The sequence below is a fragment of the Notechis scutatus genome, chromosome 2 (genome assembly GCF_049901735.1).
Source record: "Notechis scutatus isolate UNSWTSFEM ecotype Mainland chromosome 2, rNotScu1.2, whole genome shotgun sequence".
Lineage (NCBI taxonomy): Eukaryota > Metazoa > Chordata > Lepidosauria > Squamata > Elapidae > Notechis > Notechis scutatus.
Window position 1 is genome coordinate 112,212,190 of NC_142010.1, and position 23,805 is coordinate 112,235,994.

The following is a 23,805-nucleotide window of genomic DNA, read 5'->3' on the forward strand; positions in this document are numbered from 1 at the left end:
AGAAATAGTAAGAATGCTTGAATGTGTACAAGGTCAACCATTTCATAATCACCTCAAGCTATTATGTGTCTTTATGTGAAGGAAAAAAGTTGCCCCCAGACCCGACTGCCCAATTTTGGAACTTTTGACTTTGTAAAAAATAGAATATGTGAGAACTTTCTCAGTCAAAAGTTTGATAGGCTGAATTCAAACATCATTAAATCATTCGTTATAACCATAGTTTTTTAAATAAGTCACAGCAGATGACTTCCTACATGATATTAAACACAAACTATGATTTAATACCAATAGAAGACAGTATATGTAGCTCAGGTTGAACTATAGATCACACTAGCTAAATATTATTCATTGCACACAAATAAATTGCACATTATCGGTGAACAACGTGTAGGAACCCAAACAATATGAATTATGACTTTTGATTCTATTTTGATTGTTGAACAAGAAATCAAGAAAAAAATGACCATAAATTAGCAAAATCCCTGAACTAAGTCTATCAAAGAGAAAAAGGGTTTGAAGTTTTTCATTTCCCACGTTAGCTACACTACTGACTACTTAAGTGTATTTTATATAACTTTTTATATCATATTCTCAATAATTTATAATAACATATTAAAATGTAAATAAAAAATACAACATTTAATACAGGATTATAAAATGATAGAACTTTTATCTCTGTCTAATACATTTGCTAAAGTATTAGTTTTCTCTGTTCCCCTGTTTTGTTTAAACATCAAAACGTTTCTGTTCCATAAACATATTCTAAATTATAAGATTAATGCAGTGGTGGGCTGCAATTGGTTTAACAACCGGTTTGGTGACTGTGCAATTTGCACAGACATGTGCAAAGGGGGCGTGCATAAGCGCACCAACGTGCCTACCGTCCCTGTCCTATTGTTTCTTTTATATATTTTTTATTTTTCTTATATGTATCTATGTATTCATAACTATGTTTTTACTTATGCCTATTATCTTCTAAGCAATTGACAAATAAAAATAAATAAATAAAATAAAATGTTTGCATTGTGTGCGTGTGCAGCGTTAAAAAACCAACCATTTTAAACTTCAAAATCTTATCTTCTGTGTCAGCGCTGGTGAGTAAAACAGCTGAGGCACGGCAATCCACTATGCCGCGTGAATCAGCTGAACTAAAAAACAGGGGAATATAGGACAGGAAAGGACAGGGGTGGGTTGGTGGGGCCAACTGCTCACCGGAACTACTGGTTTGCAAAGCGCATGCTCACCGAACCGGTTGTTAAACCAGTTGCAGCCCATCACTTTTCTAGGCCAATTTCTTGTCCAAAGAAGGACTCCTCAGACCTTCCCAAACAACTAGCTATCCATCCTTGCTTGAAATCTTCCAGTCATGCTTGAAAACCTCCATGAGTTGAGAAGACAGGTTGTTCCACTTCTTCACAGCACTTACGGTCAGGAAATTCTTCATTATTTTAATGTTCTCTCTCTCTCTCTCTCTCTCTCTCTCTCTCTCTCTCTCTCTCTCTCTCTCTCTCTCTCTCTCCCTCCCTCCCTCCCTCCCTCCCTCCCTCCCTCTCCCCTCCCCCTCCCTCTCCCTCTTTCTCCCCTCTCTCCCTCCCCCCCTCTCTCTGTAAATCTTCTATCCACTGTTATGTCCTACCTTCAGTACTATGAAGAATAAATCTGAACCTTCTCTGTGAGAGCCCTTCAAATATTGGAAGTCTATTACTGTGTCTCCCCATAGCCTTTTTTTAAAGGCTAAACATAACCTGGTCTTTGAACCAGTCTTTATATCAAGCCATTCCCAATGAAAGGAGGCAACATTTACATTTTATCCTTTTATCAATACTCGATTGGAAAGTACCTATACAAATGCAGGATTCATATTCATTTTATTGCAAGCAGTGCCAACATAGTTGGAAAGATAGTTACAAGCAGCAGTGAAAAAACACTGCTTTAATGCTTCTCAATAAAGCAAAGCGGTAATAAATATCCAGCCATCCAGTGTTGCCTTTTACCTTCGGACTATTTTGCCTTACCACTTCTCCTTAACCATTTCCTACCATCTTTGGGTTCCCTTTTTTTCATTCCAAACTTTTCATTTCTTTTCTGCTCTCTTTGTTAAGTGGTTGCAGCAGAACAAAAAACACTGAATGATAATACTTTGGTTTGCCTTCCAAAAGAGTCCTGAACACTCTCTGTAACATGTATTCAGACAAAAACTCTGGCCCCATAAAAATGCCAGTAGCATTGTAGCCTGTCCATGCAATCTGCTAGAGGCCTCCTCTGATGTAAATCAACTAAACAACTAAGACGATTAAGGGCCTGAAGACAAAAACATATGAAGAACGGTAGCAAGAATTGGGTTTGGCTAGTAGTCTAGTGAAATGAAGGACTAAGGATGACATGATAGCAATATTCCAGTATTGCTTATTGTACCCTAAGACTACCATTAAGTGTCGTACCTTATGATTCTCGACTCTTGACTAATGTATGTTTTATGTATACTGAGAATATTTACACCAAGACAAATTCCTTGTGTGTCCAATCACACTTGGTCAATAAAGTATTCAATCTATCTATCTATCTATCTATCTATCTATCTATCTATCTATCTATCTATCTATCTATCTATCTATCTATCTATCTATCTATCTATCTATCTATCTATCTATCTATCTATCTATCTTTCCAACTATCCATCGACCCATCCATCCATCTATCTATCTATCTATCTATCTATCTATCTATCTATCTATCTAATCTATCTGAGGGGCTGCTACAAAGAAGAGGGGATCAACTTACTTTCCAAAGCACCAGAAGGCAAGACAAGAAACAACAGATGGAAACTAATCAAGGAGAGAAGCAACCTGGAATTAGGGAGAAACTTTCTAACAGTGAGGAGAAATAACCAGTGGAACAGAAGTTGCCTTCAGAAGTTGTGGGTGCTCCATCACCAGAGGTTTTTAAGAAGAGACTGGACAGCCACCTGTCTGAAATGGCATAGGTCTCCTACTTAAGCTTCCAAGGTCCCTTCCTCTCTATTCTGATTGATTGATTGATTGATTGAAATGCTACTGGGTTCTATGAGAAGCTTGTTTCTGGGGAAAAGGGGTATGTGATTGCAGACTAAGTCACCGAAGCCTGAAAGCAAATACAGAGGATTAGGGCTGGGGCAATAAAAGGAAAAGCACCCTGGTAAATGATTTGCAGATTCCCAGGATTAAGAATTGATGCATTGGTGTACTATCATAACATAAATCTTGGCAAATTAAAAAATAAGGGACAGAAAAGAGTCCTAAATGGCAGCAAAGAAAAATAATTATTAAACAGGCCAGACACATTTTGGAGGGGTACTTTTTCAGGGGTATTTGAATCAGACTTTATTAATACAACAAAGTGATTTGTTTGGGACTTTTTAGCTCTTTGATTTCCTTCCTTCCTTCCTTTCTTCCAAGGTCTTTCAAGATCTTTTACTTGAGATGAGAGTTGGTGCCAAGACATCTCAGTCCACCCCATAATCTTCTATTCTCATTAAATCAAAAGTTTACCTATTTTTAAAAGCTTAATATACTGCTTTGTATTTTAAAATTAAAGGATATTTTTGAATGCCAACATAAAGGTCAACAATTGCTATGCTAATTTTTTTTGTAAAATGACTCTTTTTTTAATTAAATACATTTTGCAATTTGTTGCTGTGCTTTTAAATTTTTTTAAAAGAACTCTGCTGCCAAACTCTTCAATTTGGATACGATAACCACCATCCTGTGTTCAGATTCACCTTTCTTTCATTAAATATTTTTAAAGGAAGATAAAACTAATACAAATTGCTATAAAATAAGAAAAGGAAAAGGAAAAACAAACAGTCAAAGAAAAGCTAAGGGTTCAAGAAAAAAGGTAAAAGAAAAATAGAAAAAAAGAGAATAAACTGCTTCAAGATTATTGTATGCACAAAGATGGAAAGATTTGGCACTATGCACAATGAAGGAATGGCTAGCAAAGTCTGAATCACGACTCTTCCATGTTTTTCTTCTACCTTTTAGGTCATTCAAACATGTGAAATGACATTTACTCTTTAAAAAGAAAACACTTCTACTTCCATTTTGCTCAGTGTAGGCTGATTGATGAGGACATATAAGAGACGGGAGAGCTCCTGAAGCCACAGTATTGTAATTATGCAGAGGATAGGCTGCAGCTATTCTGTGTTTGGTTTTTGTGCTTGAATAACAACAAAAACAAGCAACAAATGGCACCATCAAAATATCAATGTTAGATGGCAGCTCTGCCAGTTTTTCTTCTTTAATAACCATTTAATAATCATTAACACTGCATACAAATGGAGGTGATATTATTGTAAACCAGCTAATCCAAAAACCAAAACAAGAAAAAGAAAAAAGAAAATGGCACAGGCAGCTTTGACCTTATACAGCCTCATCATGCCATACTTAAGTAAGAAGCTATGAATGACCCCTCTGTTTCCAAATCTATGCATCTTTAAACATACTTCAACCACAGAGTTACTTTACATGCTGAAGTTTCATCACAATCTGCATATGGTATTTTAACTTTGGCTAGACTTAGCCTGAGGATATACATGGCCTTAGCCTGAGGATACACATGGCCTTGAGCCCATGAGGATTGAGGCAATAGATAAATAATATTTAAAAAATAAGGCAGTCTATCCAGATCACCGCTTTAAGCCTTTTGTTTAAGACCTTAAACCACACCTTCTGGCCAAAGGCCCAGATCCATTTAAGGTATATTTCCATTGCTAGCAACACTCATGTGTGTTGGGTTGCTTTAAGCTATTGTTTCTTGCAAGAGTCACTAGAGATCCCAAATTGCCTGAGCAGCTAGAGTACACGTTTGTTTCAGTGTTCTGTCGAAGGATTTTTAGGATTCCTATATCCTGATCAGAAATCCTCAGATCAAAGTCCCAAACAATCATTTCAAGGCATTTTTCTTTTTGCCATTTGTCATATTTTGGGGGGTCTACAGCCTTCAGCAAAGGGTGGAGAGCAGAAAAAGCAAGGACTCTATATTTGCTCCTCTTACCTCAGGACGGGTGGCTTAGCTGCAGCCTCTGCGGAAAAAGGACCAGAGATGAATCTTCCAGAGAAACTGAATTAACAAAAGGGATTTCCCCCCCTTTTTTGAAATGCTATTTCTTCTATAGGTTGGAAATGTTTTCTCTTCTCAGAAGAATGGAGAAGTTGTCACTGGCATGCAGAGTTGCCAATGAAAAGTGTAGTTTGCATTGATTTTTTTCCCCGTCTGTTGACTTACGGGATAGTCTTGTCATTATATTAATTACTAGGCGGAGAGATTCATTAGCCAGGGAGAGCCCAACCAATGGGAATCAAGTGCTTTCCTTTGCACTTCCTGGTCAATTCCGGTCAACAGGCTGTGGACACAGCTCAGAACATGCTGAGCACAAAGCCATAGGCTTTCTTGACAAAAGGCGCCAAAGCTGCAATTTTATAGCCATCCAAGGCTCCAGAAATGGCCATACTTTGGCAAACTGGATAAAATACTCTAAACCTGTTATGGCCTGTCACACCTGTAGGAAGTTAGCACCCACCCCTCCTAGGAAAATGAAATATTTTAGGATATACTAAAAAGACAGAATTTTTCCCCAAAAAGAGAAATAGAAACGCAGAAGCAGAAACTCACCTCAGAAACAGAAGCTCACCCCCATCTCTGTGTATGGGTGGGCTATTAAGGCCTGGGACAGAGTATTCTACATAACAAAGCCCTCTACTCATCTCACCACCTGGCCTGGGAAGATTGCATCAGCCAGTACTCAGGTGAAGCCATGTGGTCCAGACAAAGTATACAAAGTTAGCTAAGACCCCCGCCCCTGGGAGCCTGACAGCCAATGGGTTACATTTCCTACACAGGAACAGGAAACACTAAGATGGGGCCCAACAGAGGGTATAAAACTAAGGGTCCCTCAGCATCTTGCCCCTTTTCATTCAGGAGCTCCAAGGCATGTGGTCCTGTCCACCATTAAACCTTCTTTTCAAACAACTTCCATGAATCCAGTGTCTTTTTCCCATTTGGAACTGAACCCAGAAGGATATTTCTTCCAACACACCCGTTTCCTTGCTTTTGTCAGTTACTTCATTTCTCCAGCATGTCATTTTCTGTAACCCCAAACCCAGAGAGATTGATCAAAATAGTGGAAGTTTTCTCAGTCCCACCAAGAATGGAGATTGGGAGATGAGGGTGATTCTGGGTACATAATACGGTAAGAACAGAGCTTACTAAAGTTCTACATTAAATTTGGGAGACACTGTTTTGTTTCATTTGAGGTATTTCAGGGCCAAAAATGTAGTTTAAAATGTATATTACAACACTTATAACACCAACATCAAATTAACACAGTGAAGCAATTTCAAACTCGGAACATAAAAAATGTAAAAAGTCTGAAGCAACTTTCTCTGAGTACTATGCAGAGATGTTGAACTACAATTCCCAGCATCCCCAGTTCAAATTTTTGGGTCACCTTTGCAGTATGAACTTCCTTTTAGAACAGGGGTGTCAAACTATGGCCCGTGGGCCAGATGCGTCACGTGCTGGCCCCACCCCCGCCCAGTTTAGTGAAGGGGAAAAAAGTCCCAATATGTCATGTGATGCCACAGTGAGTTTGACACCCCTACTTTAGAATATCAAGATCATGTCCAAGAGTCAATTAATAGTTTAGCGGATACAATTTCTAAGTTGCTTCCAAAGATAACATATCCTGCAATATACCAGTCAGTTCTGGACATCAAAAAAGCATGGTTTTGTCTGCTACCTTATTTAAAAAGAAGGCAACAGATGTAGCAGCTTCAGCTAGCAATGCTAGAGCAGTGTTTATGGCTCACTGGGGAATTCTGGGAGTTGAAGTCCACACACTTTGCTGAGTAAAAGAAACACCGTGCTGGAGCTTATTCTGCACATGCCAATTAGTCTTGGACAAAGCTGGTGTCAGGAACAATCCCAGCCCATGAAGCCAATTCTTCTGAAAGGAGAAGAAGAAGAAGGCTGTTCTAGCCACCTTAAATAGATAAACCACAGACTATTAGCTTCTCTAATGTGTCAAAATTGATTTTTGATTTTGTGTCCATCTTCCAGTCTATTACCAGTTCAAGATTGTGGTTCAGCTGTTTTTGGATGGATCATCTATATCCCCCCCTCCCCCCATAGAGTGCTAATAGCAGCATGTTCATCTGGCTGTTACAGAGTTAGGCATAATAATAAACATTTTTTGTTTGTTGAAAGATGACAACCAGTCTTAATGGCAGGTAGATATAAGACATCTGAAAGCTGGATCTATGCCTTGTATCAATTGGATAATTGGAAAAGATGCTACCAGATTCCTGGATAAAGCTTCTTGGATGAGAAGCAAAGTGTTTTGTTCTTTTTCCCCAAGGAAAAAAACAGTCCAGTTGCCTTCTGGGAAAAAAAGAAAGAAAGAAAGTAATGTTGAGACTATTAGATTCCTGATCTTGCCACCAAAGATTAGCAAGACTGTCCTCCTACAATGTCAGACTGGGATTGGCAATATATTAGGTGCCAAGCCTAGCTATACCTCAGATGAAATCTGTTAAGCCTGGATTCCCCAACGGGTGTTAAGGAAAACAAACTAAACAGAACGTGCAGCGAAGTCAGATAGGCAGACAGGTAAATATGTGAGATAAGTTTTCTAGTTAACACGCAGTAAAAATACAGATACGCTTGTGCTATCAAAAATATAGTTTATTCCATTTAAGAATTATAGCATAGTCAAAATAAACGGTCCATTAGTCATATATCATTTCAGTCACGTCTTGTCGGGGATACTCTATTTGCAAAGTCCGTGTTGAATAGCCAATGTCAGTACACTTACAATAAATCAGTCCAATCTTTATCTTCTCTCCATTGAGAAATATCAACACTCCTTCTTCTCTCCCGTTCCAGCAAGAACGCAGTCATCAATCCATCCAGTAATTAGGGATCAGTAAGCCAGAGAGAGCAAGCTGCAATTGCCTCGCTTCTTATATAGTGCTTTTACAATCACACCCTTAATTACATTCTTGCAGTTAAAGTTACACACACTTTAACTAACAAACCATGATACCTTATTTATTATTTTTACCCAAACCAGTTAGGGTAAACAATGTTATCCCTAACAAAATCCAGTCATTTTTGGCTTTGAGTAGTTAGCGAATCCTGTCACCCAGATTTTTCCAAGTAAGGAAAAATAGAAATGAATCAGCTATTTTTTCCAATTTCACTATGATGCAATCCTCTTACAGAAACTGGGTATGGTGGCTGAAAGAGCATTAATCTTGCAATTCATCATCGGTTCCTCCTGCTTTATTAGCTGCCTTTGGAGGAATATCTGGTTGCATGCTCCCACCTAAGAATGTGACTGGATTTCTCAACATGCTAATCAGTAGGTTAAATGTCAATAGAAAGGTAAATGAACAGGAAGTTGCACAAAGCCATGCAATTAATCAGAGAGTCTTCCTTATATACTTGAATGCTTTCCTCCAACACACACCTGTCTTGCGCAAAGATCACAGGCGTAAAAATGTTTTGTGAAGGAAGTTATCTTACGTTTAAGTAAAGCCATTTTGATCTATGTATCAAAATAGCTATGCTGGATTGTCTGATTTTCTCATATCTACATGATACTCCTGGGAAAGAATGTGAGAACATGATAAATCATCCCGTTGTAACAGCTTCAAGGACAAAGAAGTTGGTGAGCATAAGGTGTGTGGTGATAAGAGGAAGCAAGATAATGAAGTCATGTAGTTTTACTGAACAGATCATAATTGCTACAAGGACAATTACTACACTGATGGTGCAAAATCATAAAAGGCATGTCCAGGGGGAAAGGGGTTGAGTTCCTGCCTTCTTCCTTGCAAGCTGAATATACATTAATCCTACTGATGCCAACAGAACTTAAAAATTTCTCTGTGGCAGAGCTCACACTTTAAACATTTTAGTTTTACTTTTCTTCAACTGCAAGGAGGCAGAGTACTGATGTGAAGACACATGGGTGGAATCAATTGTTCTCAGAGGGAATGAAGGGGTCGCTAATAAAGGGGTTGCAATGGCTCACACTGAGCTTGTCAGCTGGAGAGCTGATAACCCAGGTTTGAGACCCGAGCTTTGCATGATGGGATGAGCTCCCGTTACTTGCCTCAGCTCCTGCCCACCTAGCAGTTTGAAAGCATGCAAATGAAAGTAGATAAATAGATACCATTTTGGTGGGAAGATATCAGTGGATATGGTTGTATACACTTTGGTGTATAACCATGCTGGCCACATGACCATCAATGTTAGATCGGGTAGATCGGTCCCCATAGAGACGCGAGACCAAAAGTGAACATTCCGCTCTTTATTGAGTATACAGTTCTATACAAGACCTGCACTTCACGGCAGCCCTTCATATAGGAGCTGTCCACGGTGCGGCGGCCAATGACAGCGCTTTGAATCTCCCGCGATCGGCTCGGCCAATCACGGTTGATTCTAAGCGCGCCAATCACGGCCGTTTAGTCATCCAATCAGGTGGCGGCCCGTGCGGGCCAATCAGGTTTCAGGGTTTGGAGTATGCTAATACAGAACAATCAAGATTGCCTTCAGACAATGCTGGCCAAGAAACGGAGATGAACTCTGTGCCCTAGAGTCAGACACGACTAATAGGAAAATCTTTAACTTTAATAAGAAAGTCAGAGCTACCTGCAACTCATGGACCAAGGATGACATGCTTTATGCCCTGATGATGACTTGCTAAAATTTTATTATGATCGGGCAATTCAGGTAATGCCAATTTTGAATGTTCTGCTCATAAAAAACAAATCTGGAATAGGTTGTTGCAACCTGAGGGAAATTCTGCATACTATTCCACCCATACTCTTCAGCAATTGTTGCCATTGAATTTATCCTCGGTCCACAAATGAACAGATTCAAGTCATTTTTTCTTTAAAGTTTCTGGCTGATATTTCCAAATACTGTACATAAGTACTGTGGTCCTTCTTCCTTAGGCTGGGAATATCAAATGTACGAGGTGTACAGCTCCCCCATCTTTCTCTCTTTTTCTCTGTGTCCTCCCACCCAGGAACTTTTTGTAGTGCTGTATAGATTTGGCTAACTCTTTTCTTCCTGCAGGAAACACATCTTAAGAAACTTCCAGTCAGAAAGTGTTTCTTTGGATTAGGGATACTAATGCTGTAAAGCAGGGGTCCCCCACCCCACCCTACCCCCTGGTCCATGGACCGGCACCGGTCTGTGGCATGCCAGAAACAGGGCCATGTAAATAAGCGAAGCCCCATCCATGGCGTGCAGGCAGCACACGAAACCATGCCCCTTCCGGTCCATGGAAAAACCTCTCTCCTCTTGAAAAAGCATCTTTGTGACAACCTTGACCAGGATGACTGAGAATTTCCAAAGATGCTGTAAAGTGTTTGAAATCTCCCTTTCTCCTTTGTCTACCACTCAGTCTGGCCAATTAAAATTAATTGGTTGTGTTGCCTTAGATTTGAAGGTCACATGGAAGCAGCCGTTTATTTGAAACCCCTTATTGATTTCTTCCCTGTATTTCTCAGATGGTCTGTCTTTCTTCTTCTCTTGTGCTATTCTATGTGTTCAGTCTCCCTACCCTATGATTTCCCTTGAGCCTGCTTAGTCCTGCCTGCTTTTTCCTGAATGCCCTGTCATTACTCCACCCAGACTCATTACTTGCTGTCTAAGCCAGCTAAACCGCCTTGGCATCACACCTGACGCTGACACTGGTGGTCATGGGTAAATTTGAAGGAATGGCCAGGCTCCTCCTGTCAGTGTACATGACCAAGACAGGATTTCTTTAGCGAGAGATTTAGGGCTCTTTCTCACATTCCCATAACTTTACCATAAAGATACCTGGTAACAGTTTCCATGTTGCATCCTCCTGATGTTGCCTTTGTCTCATCCCCCCACTTACAACCGAGAACGCGTAAAGACCATTCAATTTTAAAGAGGCGTTTCCCCTGTCCTCCCGATACAGTATTTGCCACAACACGCTTTATTGGTGAGGTAATTGGTAATGTGGTCATTACCACTAGAAGTAAGATCTGCCAGCATCTATTAGGGCTGCGGTAGGCACAAGCTCTCCCCTGCAGTTGTTAAGAATCACGGGTTTGAACCAGACACCTGGCTTCCCCAGAGATCTCTGCCCCTGCAATCTCTGACACTTTTCCAAGCATTTTGAGGTTTTCATGTGGGTTTCTTCTACAGACAGTTTTCAAGCACCATCCTGTGCTGCACAAAATTCCACTGAAACTGGGAGAGAGACCTGGGCTCTGCCAAGTAAGTGTTCCTGGTAGAGCCACCACTGGGTGCATGGTTAGATCTCTACAGCTTCTGCTAAGAAGTGTCAGGTAGCTATTGTTTTTACTGATTTTATTACTTGGGGAGGGCTCACCATTCTCCCGCCTCCATTCCAGATTCTTGGCTGTCTGCAGCCTGCTTCTGAATGTGGCAGCCCTGAGGGTGGAATGTGACTTATTGCCAGCACTACTTTGTACCGGTAGTATTTGTCAAAGCTGGTGTTTGCTCATTATCAACCACCCCTTCTTTCTTCACTGCACACCCCATCTCTGCACCTGTGACCAGCTACCTGGTTGGGCTATTATTTTAAAACATGAGTTTAGTGTTCTTTGAAAAGAGTATTAGGCCCGTGCTTAGAAATAGCTTAATAGCCATAGGATTGGAGCACATGTGAGATTCCACAACCTACTATAAAGACCACAACCTACTACAAAGTAGACCACAACCTACTACAAAGTAGACCACAACCTACTTCTTAGTAAGCTAGAAAAAAGTGAAATAGATAGCACCACCACTAGATGGATTCACAACTGGCTGGCAAACCGTACTCAACGAGTAGTCCTTAATGGGTCTAAGTCTACATGGAGGGAAGTAAGCAGTGGAGTGCCACAAGGTTCCGTCTTAGGCCCAGTACTCTTCAATATCTTCATGTCACCCTGACTGTGCTGGTTAATGACCACAATAAAGTCTGTCGTTGTTTAGCTTCATTTCTGAAATCAGTCCTTTCCCAATCTCCATGGTGGAAATAGCACTGTTAATCACAAACACCGTTCCTGAACAGGATGTTTGAAGGAAAATCAAGCAAACCATGAATTCACAAGTAAATAACCTGATTCTAGTTCTGCCTTTCTTTTGACTTTCCTATTCTGATATCCACCTTCTGTCATCATTATGCCATACTGACTGCAGCAAGATTTTTTTTTCTTAAGGTTCCAAAGCTGCTCCGTGGAAAAAAAATTATTGAAAGCACGTTAATGAAACAGGCAAATAATAATTTTCAGAAGCAAATAAGATATGTAGGACAAAGTGGAACAATTTCCTTTTATTCTATCATCTGAGATATTTTAACTTCTGCAGAGCCTGTCATCTTTACTCTCCCTCAAGTCATTTTCCAAAATCACATTTCTTTCCATTGTAAATACAATTTCATAAGAAAAAAATGGGACTCTTAAACAGTGCAATTAAATAACTATTGTGATGATCAACTACAGCTCTTGCCAAATTCTTCCAGTTTGAAATATGTCAAAAATTCCTATCATTAGCACAGCTGTTACCTTGTACACCGGAAAGAATTAGATAAGCTCAGTTTTGGGCTATCATTAAAACATGTCAGAATACTTCTAGATAGAATCCAGTATCAAAGGAGGATTTTCCACCAGATTGGCTTTATGTATGCATAAAGACAAAGATAGTGCTATTATCTTGCTGTGCATGTCAAAGACTGAATTCAGAAAGTCTAACATTGCGAGAATCTCCTAGTCCTATTCAATTAATCATCACATTAATCAAATAAGATCTGCATAATCTGTTATTGAAGCTGGAATAGGGAACTCCAATCTTGAAAATTAGGACCAACAAAATTTATTTACTTTTTTGGAATGGAAACATGTATTCTGTTAATTTCTCCTCTTATCAGCTGCGGTTGATGGTCATATAGAATTAAACTAGATGATTTAAATTTAATACAAAGATGAAGAGAATTTGCTCTACCAGTACATCCAAATATAAGCCTAAAAGAGATGCCTCAACAGTGGCCAAAAAAAGAGAGAATTTTCTAAAGCAATCCTCTCCAATCTGATTGCCAAAGTTCCCACCATTCCAGCAACATGCCCAAAACTCTTAACATGAAGATAGAAGGTGACAGTTTTGATGCATATGAAGGGACAACTAAATTAATAAAGGAATATACTCCATAGGTTCTCACTGATGGCCATTTTCTCTTTTTAGTGCTTGGGGGGCTTAGTAACACAATGATGATCTAAAGCCAATGCAGAATACCTATTAATTATTTTTATGACCATTATCCTAAGATGTGAACTATACTAAAAGGTGCGTGTGTGTTTGTGCGTAAGAGTTTGTGAAGGAAGCACTATCTAACTAATCTAGCTCTACACAGAGATGTAGATACTTCATATCACCATCCTAAAAGAGATCCTCCAATGGGATATGAAGGAGAACAATATCCCCCTTGCTCCAAACTCTGAGCCGAAGCAGCAGAGGAAGTACCACCTTTGGCAGGCTGCTGGTTAAGCACTGCTAGAGGATTAAGATTGGGCATGCGGGGAAGTGTTTTCCTTACGGTGGTTCTCTGGGGCTTCATTTCCCTTTAAATCATCACAATGAGAATCAATAAATATGTACATTTTATAAAAATAGGCTCATTAAAAAAAATCAAATTCTTGTTAAAAACTAACATTTCTTATTATGCTCTTGACAGAATAACCCTTTAGATGGACTCATACAGTCTTCAGGCCCTGATTCAGGACAGCAAGGAAGTCCCATCGAAACCCAGAACGGCTCCAGGATTCTTCTTATCATGTATGAGCTTTAACAGGGTCTTACTCCTGAGGCCTTCATAAATCACTGGAAAAGGGATTGAAGAGTCAGGAAGGAATTTTATGAAGCCATCCAAATGACACAAAGGCACAATTACTTTCAACAGTCTTCAACATTCACTCAATTCTTCTTTCAAGCTGTGACTCCTCAGACTGCTCTACTGAAGTCAAAATGTCCTTTAAAGTGACCAGGAGTGAATCTAAGCCTATATAGGGTCCTTGATGTCTGCATATCTGGTAGAAAAAAAATAACTGAAGATGATCATCAAGAAAAGGAGTCATTTAAATAGGAAAAAACGGGATTTTGGTTTCAGCTATTGTCACTTCTCTTGATAATGCCCATCAAATCACTGGGCCTGGGGCCCAAAGGAACTCAACCCCCTCAGTGCAGCTCTTTAGGCTTTCAAGTCCAGGGTGGTATGAAAAATGTGGGCTCTTCTAAAAAGTTCTTCATTTGTCCATTAGGACATGACGTAGACCTCCATTAAGCTAGCAACAGCATGCATCCGGTAGAAGATGCCGAAGGGTAGACAGATGTCCACAATAGCGGCCCACATGGGGTAACCATAGAATTCAAGCTCTGTGGTATTATCAAATTGCGGCCGGGCTCCAAATGCAGGCATAATCCAGAGCTGTTTGGGAAAGAGACAAAGATAATAGCACCGTCAGCAAGTAAAAACAAGGAAGAATGAGACTAACGAGGCACAGTTCTTGATGCAGACATTTATGACATTTAAGCATAAACATTTAACTAACATGCCTCTGCATCACTGAATTCTTTAAGGCAACGACCCTGATCTAAAGAAACATGGAGTACCCTAGAACAGGGTTTCTCAACCTTGGCAGCTTTCAGATGTATGGACTGCTGGGAACTGAATTCTGGGAACTGAATTCTTGAGCAACCTTGGGTGGCTCAGAATAACAGCAAGATTGAGAAGCACTGCCCTAGAATTTTGTTAATTTTGATTTACCCCAAGTATCTATGCCTAACAGACAAGAGCCATAAATCTTCTTGTGCACTGCCACAATCTATTCTCCCTCCTTCATGCCAGTTTCCCAGTATTTTTCATGTGTGTTAGGTGCATATTTCCATTTCCTTTCCCATCACCAGAAAAGGTGTTACAATCCTGTCAGGATAAAAATGAGGGGTGATCCATTATAACATGTCTTGAGCTCTCTAGAGAAAAGGTGGAATACTACCGCACAAAATGTAAAAATCATTAATTTATTCAAACTACTTTGGTGCAGTCAAATATGTATGAAAAGCAGCAAGAATTGCAAGGCAATTTTCCACAAGACAAATTCACCTTTCCCCTTCCTTTGCAATGTGTGCCGAATAACACACCTAATTGTTGTTTATTACTCAGTCCTGCCTTTCCTCTTGCTGCTTCTGTGGCTCTTTTTATTTTAAAAAGGTGCCGCATTTATATTTATTTGTACAGCTTTGAAATGGTTGAAAAACAGCTTGAGAAGGAGAGGGAGATGGCTTTGCACTTACTCTGCTTTCCACCAACACTCAGAGAACAAGTTTCTCTTAAAATAAAATCTGGGAAACTGAACACCATCAAACAGAATCTAAAGAATATCACTTTACTATAACATATCGGTCAAGTTATTCACAACTGCTACGCTCTTTAAAATTTTAAGAAGTCCAGGAAGAAATGGATGGCTCAGTTGATCCTTGGCCTTTTTTTGGACATTGGCATCACCTAACACATGTTATGTTTCATACTTCTCTTCCTCTTTGTTATCTGCCAGTGATGTGAAGCATAGTAAAAAAAAACAACCCAATACAATATCACGTTTGGATTCCAAGAAGAAAAAAAAGAGAGCTCAAGTAGTAATAGCAGCTCCATGTCTTTTGTATTTTCTAATTTGTTTTTCTTCAGTCTAGTCCTCCTTTTGCTTTTTTACACTACTACCCCCAACATCCCTAACTAGCTTGGCTGCAACTCTTGGGCATAGCTTGGCTGCAACTCTTGCTAGGAATTGGAAGTGTGTATGTTTGATGAAGTTATAGTTGAGACAATTCAACAAGATCAGCAAAACTTCATATTTTGATGTAAAGATATTTTGGTTAAATAACAGAAGCTAGCTCTAGCTTTCACTATTTGATAAGAACAAAGGAATCCTACTTATTTACATACTTAACTACTGATGACTAATCCAATTTTGGCTCAAATAAAACCGTCCTACTTACAATTACATTACACAGGAGCAGGAATAATGAGCTTTCTTTTAAGAATCTCCTCCGCCAGCTCACTTTCTTGGAGACACTGATGGACCGTGTTACTTCATGAGGAGCCTGGATAGCTAGTCCTGGAGATACTGGTGATAAAGCGTTTCCATTTTCAGGGACGCGAAGCGATACAGCATTCAAGTTGACAAAAGTGAGGCCATAAATGTCCTTCTCCTGATGGTCCACTTTGCTTTCCCTTTTTAAGGGCTGTCGATGGAGGCCTTCAATTATGAAAATGTTCTGGAAAGTGTGTTGGGCAATCATCAGCAAGGAATAGGTCAAGTTGAGGGCATTGATAGTATCCCTTGGTGAACTGGCCACAGTGGCCACAATAGAATAATAGGAAATGGCATATTGCCCTAAGGCTGCACCCATTAATAAGGCCACGTCAAGCGTTCTAGTTGGATTCTTCTCACGGTCCATGTCTCTCTTGTCAAATCTGTAAACAATGGAGCCACCCACAGAGACGAGGGACATCAGGCTCAGGCAGACAATATTGAAAGTGTAGTACATGGTGAGCACCTGATTCTTCACTTTAGCCTTGTTTTTTGAATTGATCTGGATTTCATACACGATCAGGATTGCTATGCCAGACGCCATGATCAAGAGTCCCATTATGAAACCTAAAAAGTAAGTCCTCTTGAAAAGCTTAAACTTGAGGTGATGGATATGGTGGGAATGGTGGTCCATGATGCGGCCAACGTTCTTCCACATTACATAGATCATGGCAGAAGCAAAAAGGCTGTACTCAATATTGAAAGGATACAGCCAAAAATAACCATTTTTGAAGATTTGGCAAACATTACTTTTGCAGCCACAGTTGTCAGAGGTGCCTTCTTTTAGTTCAGCTGCAGAGAGAGAAGGAAAAGCTCGTCAAGACTATCTCAGGAATTTTTTCTTTTCTTTTTTTACTTTTGATTGAAAATGACATTGATCAAAAAGTTTGAATGGTACTGAAATAAGAGGTTTACTCTCAGAGCCAACTCTATGATCTTTCAAAACTCAATGGAAGGAGATTTTTAAATTACCTTTTAATACCTCCTATCCTTCAAGGAGGATTAATCTGACCTATGTTTCTTCCCATATTATTCTTGTGATAGGCATTATGTTCAAACTATATCTTTTACCAAAACAGAGGTTATCTATCTGCCTGATTCAATTCAGTCATAAAGAGATATCCTGCATTCTTTTTCTTTAATAGATCAAGGAGGAATGGACCTGGAAATAGATCTTTTCTACCCCATCAATAATCTGTATGATCCACACATTCCCCCACCTCTCTTCAGAACAACATTTTTTTTAAGAAAGTGGATTTACAGTTTTAGTACAGTAATATAGATTGTCTGGAGACTTCAAGTGTATTTGGGCCAGCTGATTATATTTTATTAGTTTATAATATTTATCTTATTCTTTTACGAATTTATTGACATGTTAGCCATCCACTCTGGAGCCAAATGGCTGCACGAGTGATAGGCAAGTGAGAATGTGCATGTGCAAGCAAGGCTCCACTTGCATAAGTGGTGGGTGAGTGGTGAGCTGCGTGCGAAATTCCATTGTGCTCACATGCTGTGTGGATGGAGCTGTGGATGGAGTTGTACACATGTGCTCCTGCCACTCACATGCCGGGCCTGGTTGACAAGGTGGAAAATGTTGTGGAGCTCTGCCTTAAAGTAATGCCCTCTAGGTTCATTTGATCATATTTCTTATGTTTCCCAGTCAACTTACCCATCCTGTGTGACATATTTACATCTGGTTTTTTTGATTCAGCCTTATGCACTGATTCATCTGTTACAGCTGACATCCACACTGCTAGATTGGTGGTTAAGATGAGCATCAGTCCACATCTATCATAGAAGAATAGAGAATTTTGGTTTAATGAATAAGCTCTGTTCATTCCAAACACCCAAACTCACCTCCAGAGACAGAGCAAATAAACAGTAGAGATCAACTTTAACTGAAATACTTTAAGGATAAGAGTAATTTAATTATGGTACATTCCAAAATGAGTCTAACTCTTCTGCTTGCAGATATTTCTCATACAGCTTTTTCCTTTTGATAGAAATTCTTTTCAGTTGGCTAATATAGCATCCTTAGGGCCTCTGTGCACCATGACAGATTACAAAGTAGCAATTGCCAAGTGATTGTTCATTGTTGTAAATGAACGTAGTAGACTAAACTATAAAGTAGGTTTGATATAATTTTAAAAACCCATCTTAAAACTTTCACCACCAGAAATGAAAAGGAAAATCCTGGCTGTGTTATTATTTATTTTTATTTATTTATTAAAATTATTTGCTGCCCATCCTGTTTTGAAATGACAATTCCATGGATTAACAATTTGGGGGCTCTCAAATTTAGTAAACTTGGCTCTCCAAGTTCGTCCACTTTTACTCTAAAACAAGAAAATGTCAGCTCTGAAGCCATTTTGGGCAGAAGCCATTTTGGAAGCATCTTCAGGGCTGCCACAGCAAGATTCGTTGGAGCTGTGGGAACATAAGGGAGGAGGTAGAGATAGCTGGGGATGTGTAGCCAAAGCAACATTCTTTCCAGTGGGAGCCAAGGATATTCTGCCAGGTGTTGGGAGAGGCATGGACCAATGCAAGACAGGATGGAGAATGTGACCTGGTTGGACCATGTGACAGACGTGTGACTTTGGGAGGGGGAAAGAACTTTGGAGTTTGATTTGGGTGGGGAAAACCTCAGGTCCTTCAGAGTTGGGTTTTCCACAGGTGTGCCAATATGACATATGCCTAATAAATCTATACTTTTAGGAATATGCCTGCCTTGGAGTTTTGATTCCATTAGGAGTGTTTGCTGGAACCCTGACAAAAATACTCTATTCAGAATTATCACCTGCTTTGATATTTAATCTTTTTACATCATACTACCCAATGTAAAAAATTTCAGAAAAGTGAATAAAGACAAGTCCTCCAGAAATCATTTCCAGATCCAACATGACCCTTGGAAAAGGTCTTTGACTTTCATTGTTGGATATTATTGCTAATATTATTACAAATAATGCACTGGGATTCTGTCTGCCCAAACCCATCCTATTTTTCATTCAGTCAGTGACACCTGACTGAAAGACATTTTGTGGAATGATCTTGATACTCACCTGGTAAGATCCAAATGTACATGAACACAGTCTTTGGCAGAGACCCACAGAAAATAAGTCTAGAAAGAAAAAAATGCAACTGTAAATTTGCTTTCTATAGCATCTTGTTATCCTGGGTATGAGGAGGATAGAGTTTCCTAGACTTATTGGTACACATTTTGCAAGATTTTGCTATTCAAGTTCTAAAACACTTATTGCTACTAATTACAACATGCATTACAGCCGTTTTGATATATTTCAAGATCTGTTACATTTTAGTTAGCTCCCACAATGCACAAACAGATTATAGATAATTTAATGTTGGGAAGCACCCAGCTTGGCAGGGAAGAAGGATTAAGCATGGAGCTAGCCTGAAGTCACTGTGCAACTGCAAAAGGGTTGTGACTGAAGCCCTCCTACCCTCCGAGTTCCTTGAAGCCTTATCTAATTGTTCCCAGGAGTAGGCTGCCAGACTGGGTAGATTTCTATTATATACCGAATCTAATAAAGTAGCTAGCTTAAATCCTGCACATATGGGTCTAGTTATTTGTGCCTGACATTTAATTATATTTGAAATACTGGTGCACACAAACCAACTGTTTTGCTATGCTTCTTCTAAGGAACAAAATATTACTGCAATTCAAGCTACCCTCTTAAACTGAACAGCAGCTTCCTGTCATTTAGATGATTAGAGCTTTATCTAGCTTTTATTTTTTCCCTTTTATATGCCCCCTCCCAAACCAGTTGGCATTTGGTTGCATATAAATATGTTTAAATACATAAACTCACTTGGACAATTACAAACACAGCCTGCACAATTGGATACATGATTTTGATGACTGATAAGCACTCGTAGTAACTGAAGTAGCCTGTCTTGAATATATCCATGACCAGTGTAAGGATTCCAAATAAGACCAAGCCACCTGTTTTGGAAAACAAATGTCATTATCTTCCCATAACAAATACACACAACAAACTCTTTAATTTAGTTCTATGACCTCACAGCCGTGACAAATCTTCCTCAGCCCAGGAAAGAAGACAAGGGATGTCCCAATTCTGTCAAAACCAGAGCCCTATTTTATTGCACTATCAAACTTGTAAAGCCGATTGATTAAACTATAAACCTTGCCTTGAGCAAGTGTAGTGTCCAACTTCAATGCTAGAGTTAAACCTTCTTTTCTACAAATAATGTTTAGGAGCAGCAGAAGTCTATCAAATCCTTAGGACTAATTTATTCCAGAAGTAGTAGTGGCACCATTTCCAAGTTTTCACTGAGCCCCGAGAGACTTATGGTACACTTTTTATCATTTTGCTTGGACAGGATATCTGAGCTGCCCACTCACTTTTATAATTTTCAATCCACACTCTTCATATGCTTGTCCAGAATACCATACTTAATCATAACTTAGATACACACAATCAAGCTTGAACTAGATCCAAGACTTGGCTTAGGAGCTGCCTGAACATTAGTAAGCTCCAATTAGGGCCTAACTCTGCAGAGCTGTGATCAATTCAATTCACAGCTTCCCTCCCAGTACTCATTTACTCATTTACTCATTTTGAATGTTATAAATGTGATGGGCACTGAGATGTTTTTTTTTTAAACACAGATAGGACTGATGCCCTGATGAACCCAGCACTCCTCCAACAATGAAATATTGGCTGTGCTTTGCTTTACCTCTTCTCTTATCAAATCAACTATATGCTTTTATCAGCATCTCTTTACCTCTTAGCCAGATAGGTCCTGCGTGATTGTCTTTGTAAGGGATGGCAGCCTGGCGCTTGGAGGTACTGAAGATATAGAACAACATCCAAATGATGGCAATCAACATCACAATGGTGAGCATGAAAAAGGCATCATAATCATGCAGTTTGACGTTTTTGAATGCCCCACCACTGACAAGAGTGCATGCTAGTAGCATCAGGTTGATGGCTAGCAGGACAGAGAAAACACGCCCGCCTTTTTTCCAAACTTCTTTGGGGCTGTGCGGCAAAGAGATAGAGGAGAACCTATGTATATGTTGGCCAACAGGTGGTAAATGATCAGAACTAAAGCTGCTTTTGTCATCTTTCTGGCCGGAGCCCATGATGGAATCTTCACGTTTGATACCACCGTCTTTCCTCACAGACACGTTGGTCATGGTTTAACCGACACTAATATAGAGCTGCCAGCATAAAGGAAAACAGAGAAAGAGAGAATGTGAGAACACTTCATGACAAAATATATTCTTTTATACCAGAGTCCAGTTCCTTCAACTTTAGGCTAATGGTGATAAAAATGGTTAGATATTGGGTAGATGGAATAAAAAGCTGAATTTCAAAATGTAAGTCTACAGTATTTTAAATATGACTTGAGCCAGGATTTCTCAATAACATTTGGATAGAATTTCTTATATAACCCTTTCAATTTGAATGAAAGCCCATTTTGTTAATCATATCTGGTTATAATAATAGATGTAATGACTTACAGTATTTTGGTGAGGTTTCTTTTAAATATATATACATTTAAAAACCCTGCAAACATATATGTGTTCTTACCTGCTGAGTGAACATTCTCTCTTTAAATATATTTTACAAATCAATTTCCCTTTTGATACCCTATTTGTTGATCAACAATTTAGATTAATTTTTGAAATTGAGGTCTCCAGTTTTTGAACCCGATTCAAACCATATCATGATCCATCAGTGAGAAGATGGAACAAACTCTGAGCTTCCACAATCTCTTCCGGAGCTTGTAGACCAAGCCTGGATTATTTCTCAGCTGTTCAGTTGGGCTCATTATTAACACAGAACAAATCCACCAAGTGCTTAGGCAGCAAACTCCCTTAATTCTGGTCTGCAAGAATTGGGGCAAGATGTTTTGTACTGGACACTATGGCTCCCAGAAGAACAGAAATCACCACAGACAAAATGCCATATTGCAAACACTTCTTTACTCTGAATCAAAAGCAAAACTTCTCATCCTTGCATCGAGGAAACATGAATTCCAGTTCAAGCCAATAAGCTAGATAATAAGAGGTCCTTGGTGCTCTCTGAGCTTGTTTGCTTGAAGACATTTCATTATCCTAACTAGGTAACATCATCTGTACTAGCACTGATTATGTTACCTAGTTAGGGTAATGAAACGCCTACAAGAAAACAAGCCGAGCGAGTACTAAGGACCCCTCATTTCAACCCTGAGCTACAAATATTCCCCTTTAAAGGTAGATAATATCTTCCTCTACTCTGGAACCACTCAAACGTCTGAACCACTCATTTGCTCTTCTTACATCACCAGTCGATGCATGTCCATTCAGAAGTAAATCCTACTGCAGCCACCATGGCTTACTAGTGCCAAATCACTATGTTTAAAATTAGGGCTGTATAAAACATGAGTCCCATGGGATGAGAGGGACACAAAATGAAAATAAAAAGTGTAAAAGTTAGACCCTTTATTAATATTAAGTTCAGCATCTATATAACTAGGCAGACAGAACAAGAACCATGGTTTTAGCCAAGCATTATTCCACCAACCTTTCTGCCTTCAAGTCGGCTTGTTGTTCTCACCACTTTTGCACAAGCTTCCTTTTTGCCCCAGTTCACAACAGCCCTGAAATTTATATTTGTCCGGATGTCTTTTGATTTACACCATTAGTGAGTTGACAGGACTGCTTCATAAATGTCTCAGAAAGGCTTATAGGACCCATTTTGTGCTTGAACTAGGTTTGGGGAGAAAAAGAACACGTGAGAGATATGGGGATCAAGGTTACTTGATATGAAAATGGGAAGAAATCATCATAAAATCCTGCCAACAAAAGCAGAAGTGCAAAAAATTATAAAAAGCCACATGGGAAATTGTTCTTAATTTAGAAACTACCTGTCAGTCCAAAAAAATGTCTCCCACATGACACATCTGCATGCCATGTTCTTTAAAAGGCAGAAGTCCAAGGTAACAACAGGATCAACAGGAGTCAAATTTGGCTTAGTAGTATATTTTTCCTTTAATGCCAAGTCCAGATTTGTTATTGCTTAATAAATGACCTATCTGATAGCAATTTCCTGAAGGCTGATTGATTTATATTGGTGTAAGGGAAGAGAAACTTAGTTAATTTAGAGCTGATACACTTTTGTGTCTTACTTTATCTGAACCCACTACAAAGCTGTGACCAATAAAGGATCTGTGTTCCACACATTTATTTATCTACTTTTCGCATTTCTGAGCATACACATGAAACATAAATTATAGCTCCATGCAGATGTATGTGTAATGTTCCCATTCTTTTCTACTCTATCATCAATGCATTGACATGCTACTAGTGATTAGACTGCCTTTAATAACCCGTGTGCAAAGATGGCGGCCTGCCATGCATCTGTTGGAGATGAGTTCATGCCTACTGTTCTAGCGGGGTGCCCAGTGTCAGACTGTCACCTGGATCCATTTTCTAAATGACTTCACAACGTTGGCCTGGCATATAATTAATCTTTTGCTGGGCAGAGAGTCAGTATAGTATAGTGGTTAAGGTGCATCAGAGTAGAAACCTGCCGACTCTGAGTTTTAGTCTTGCCTTAGACACCAAACCAACTGGGTGACTTTGGGCCAGTTCCTCTTTCTGAGTCCTAGA

At 39.4% G+C, this 23,805-nt stretch overlaps 1 protein-coding gene across 1 annotated transcript in view; it reads right to left on the reverse strand.

Moving 5' to 3' along the window:
* Positions 1-12,332: 12,332 nt before the first annotated feature.
* OTOP2 (otopetrin 2) overlaps positions 12,333-23,805 on the reverse strand; it is a 56,435-nt gene continuing 44,962 nt past the window's right edge. The window contains exons 2-7 of the mRNA XM_026667228.2: positions 20,931-21,369; positions 19,994-20,127; positions 19,226-19,284; positions 17,836-17,954; positions 16,072-16,958; positions 12,333-14,503 (exon numbers count right to left, since the gene is read on the reverse strand). Of these exons, the coding sequence (XP_026523013.2) occupies positions 14,333-14,503; positions 16,072-16,958; positions 17,836-17,954; positions 19,226-19,284; positions 19,994-20,127; positions 20,931-21,345 (1,785 nt within the window). The 5' untranslated portion in view covers positions 21,346-21,369 and the 3' untranslated portion in view covers positions 12,333-14,332. The remainder of the gene's footprint in view (positions 14,504-16,071; positions 16,959-17,835; positions 17,955-19,225; positions 19,285-19,993; positions 20,128-20,930; positions 21,370-23,805) is intronic.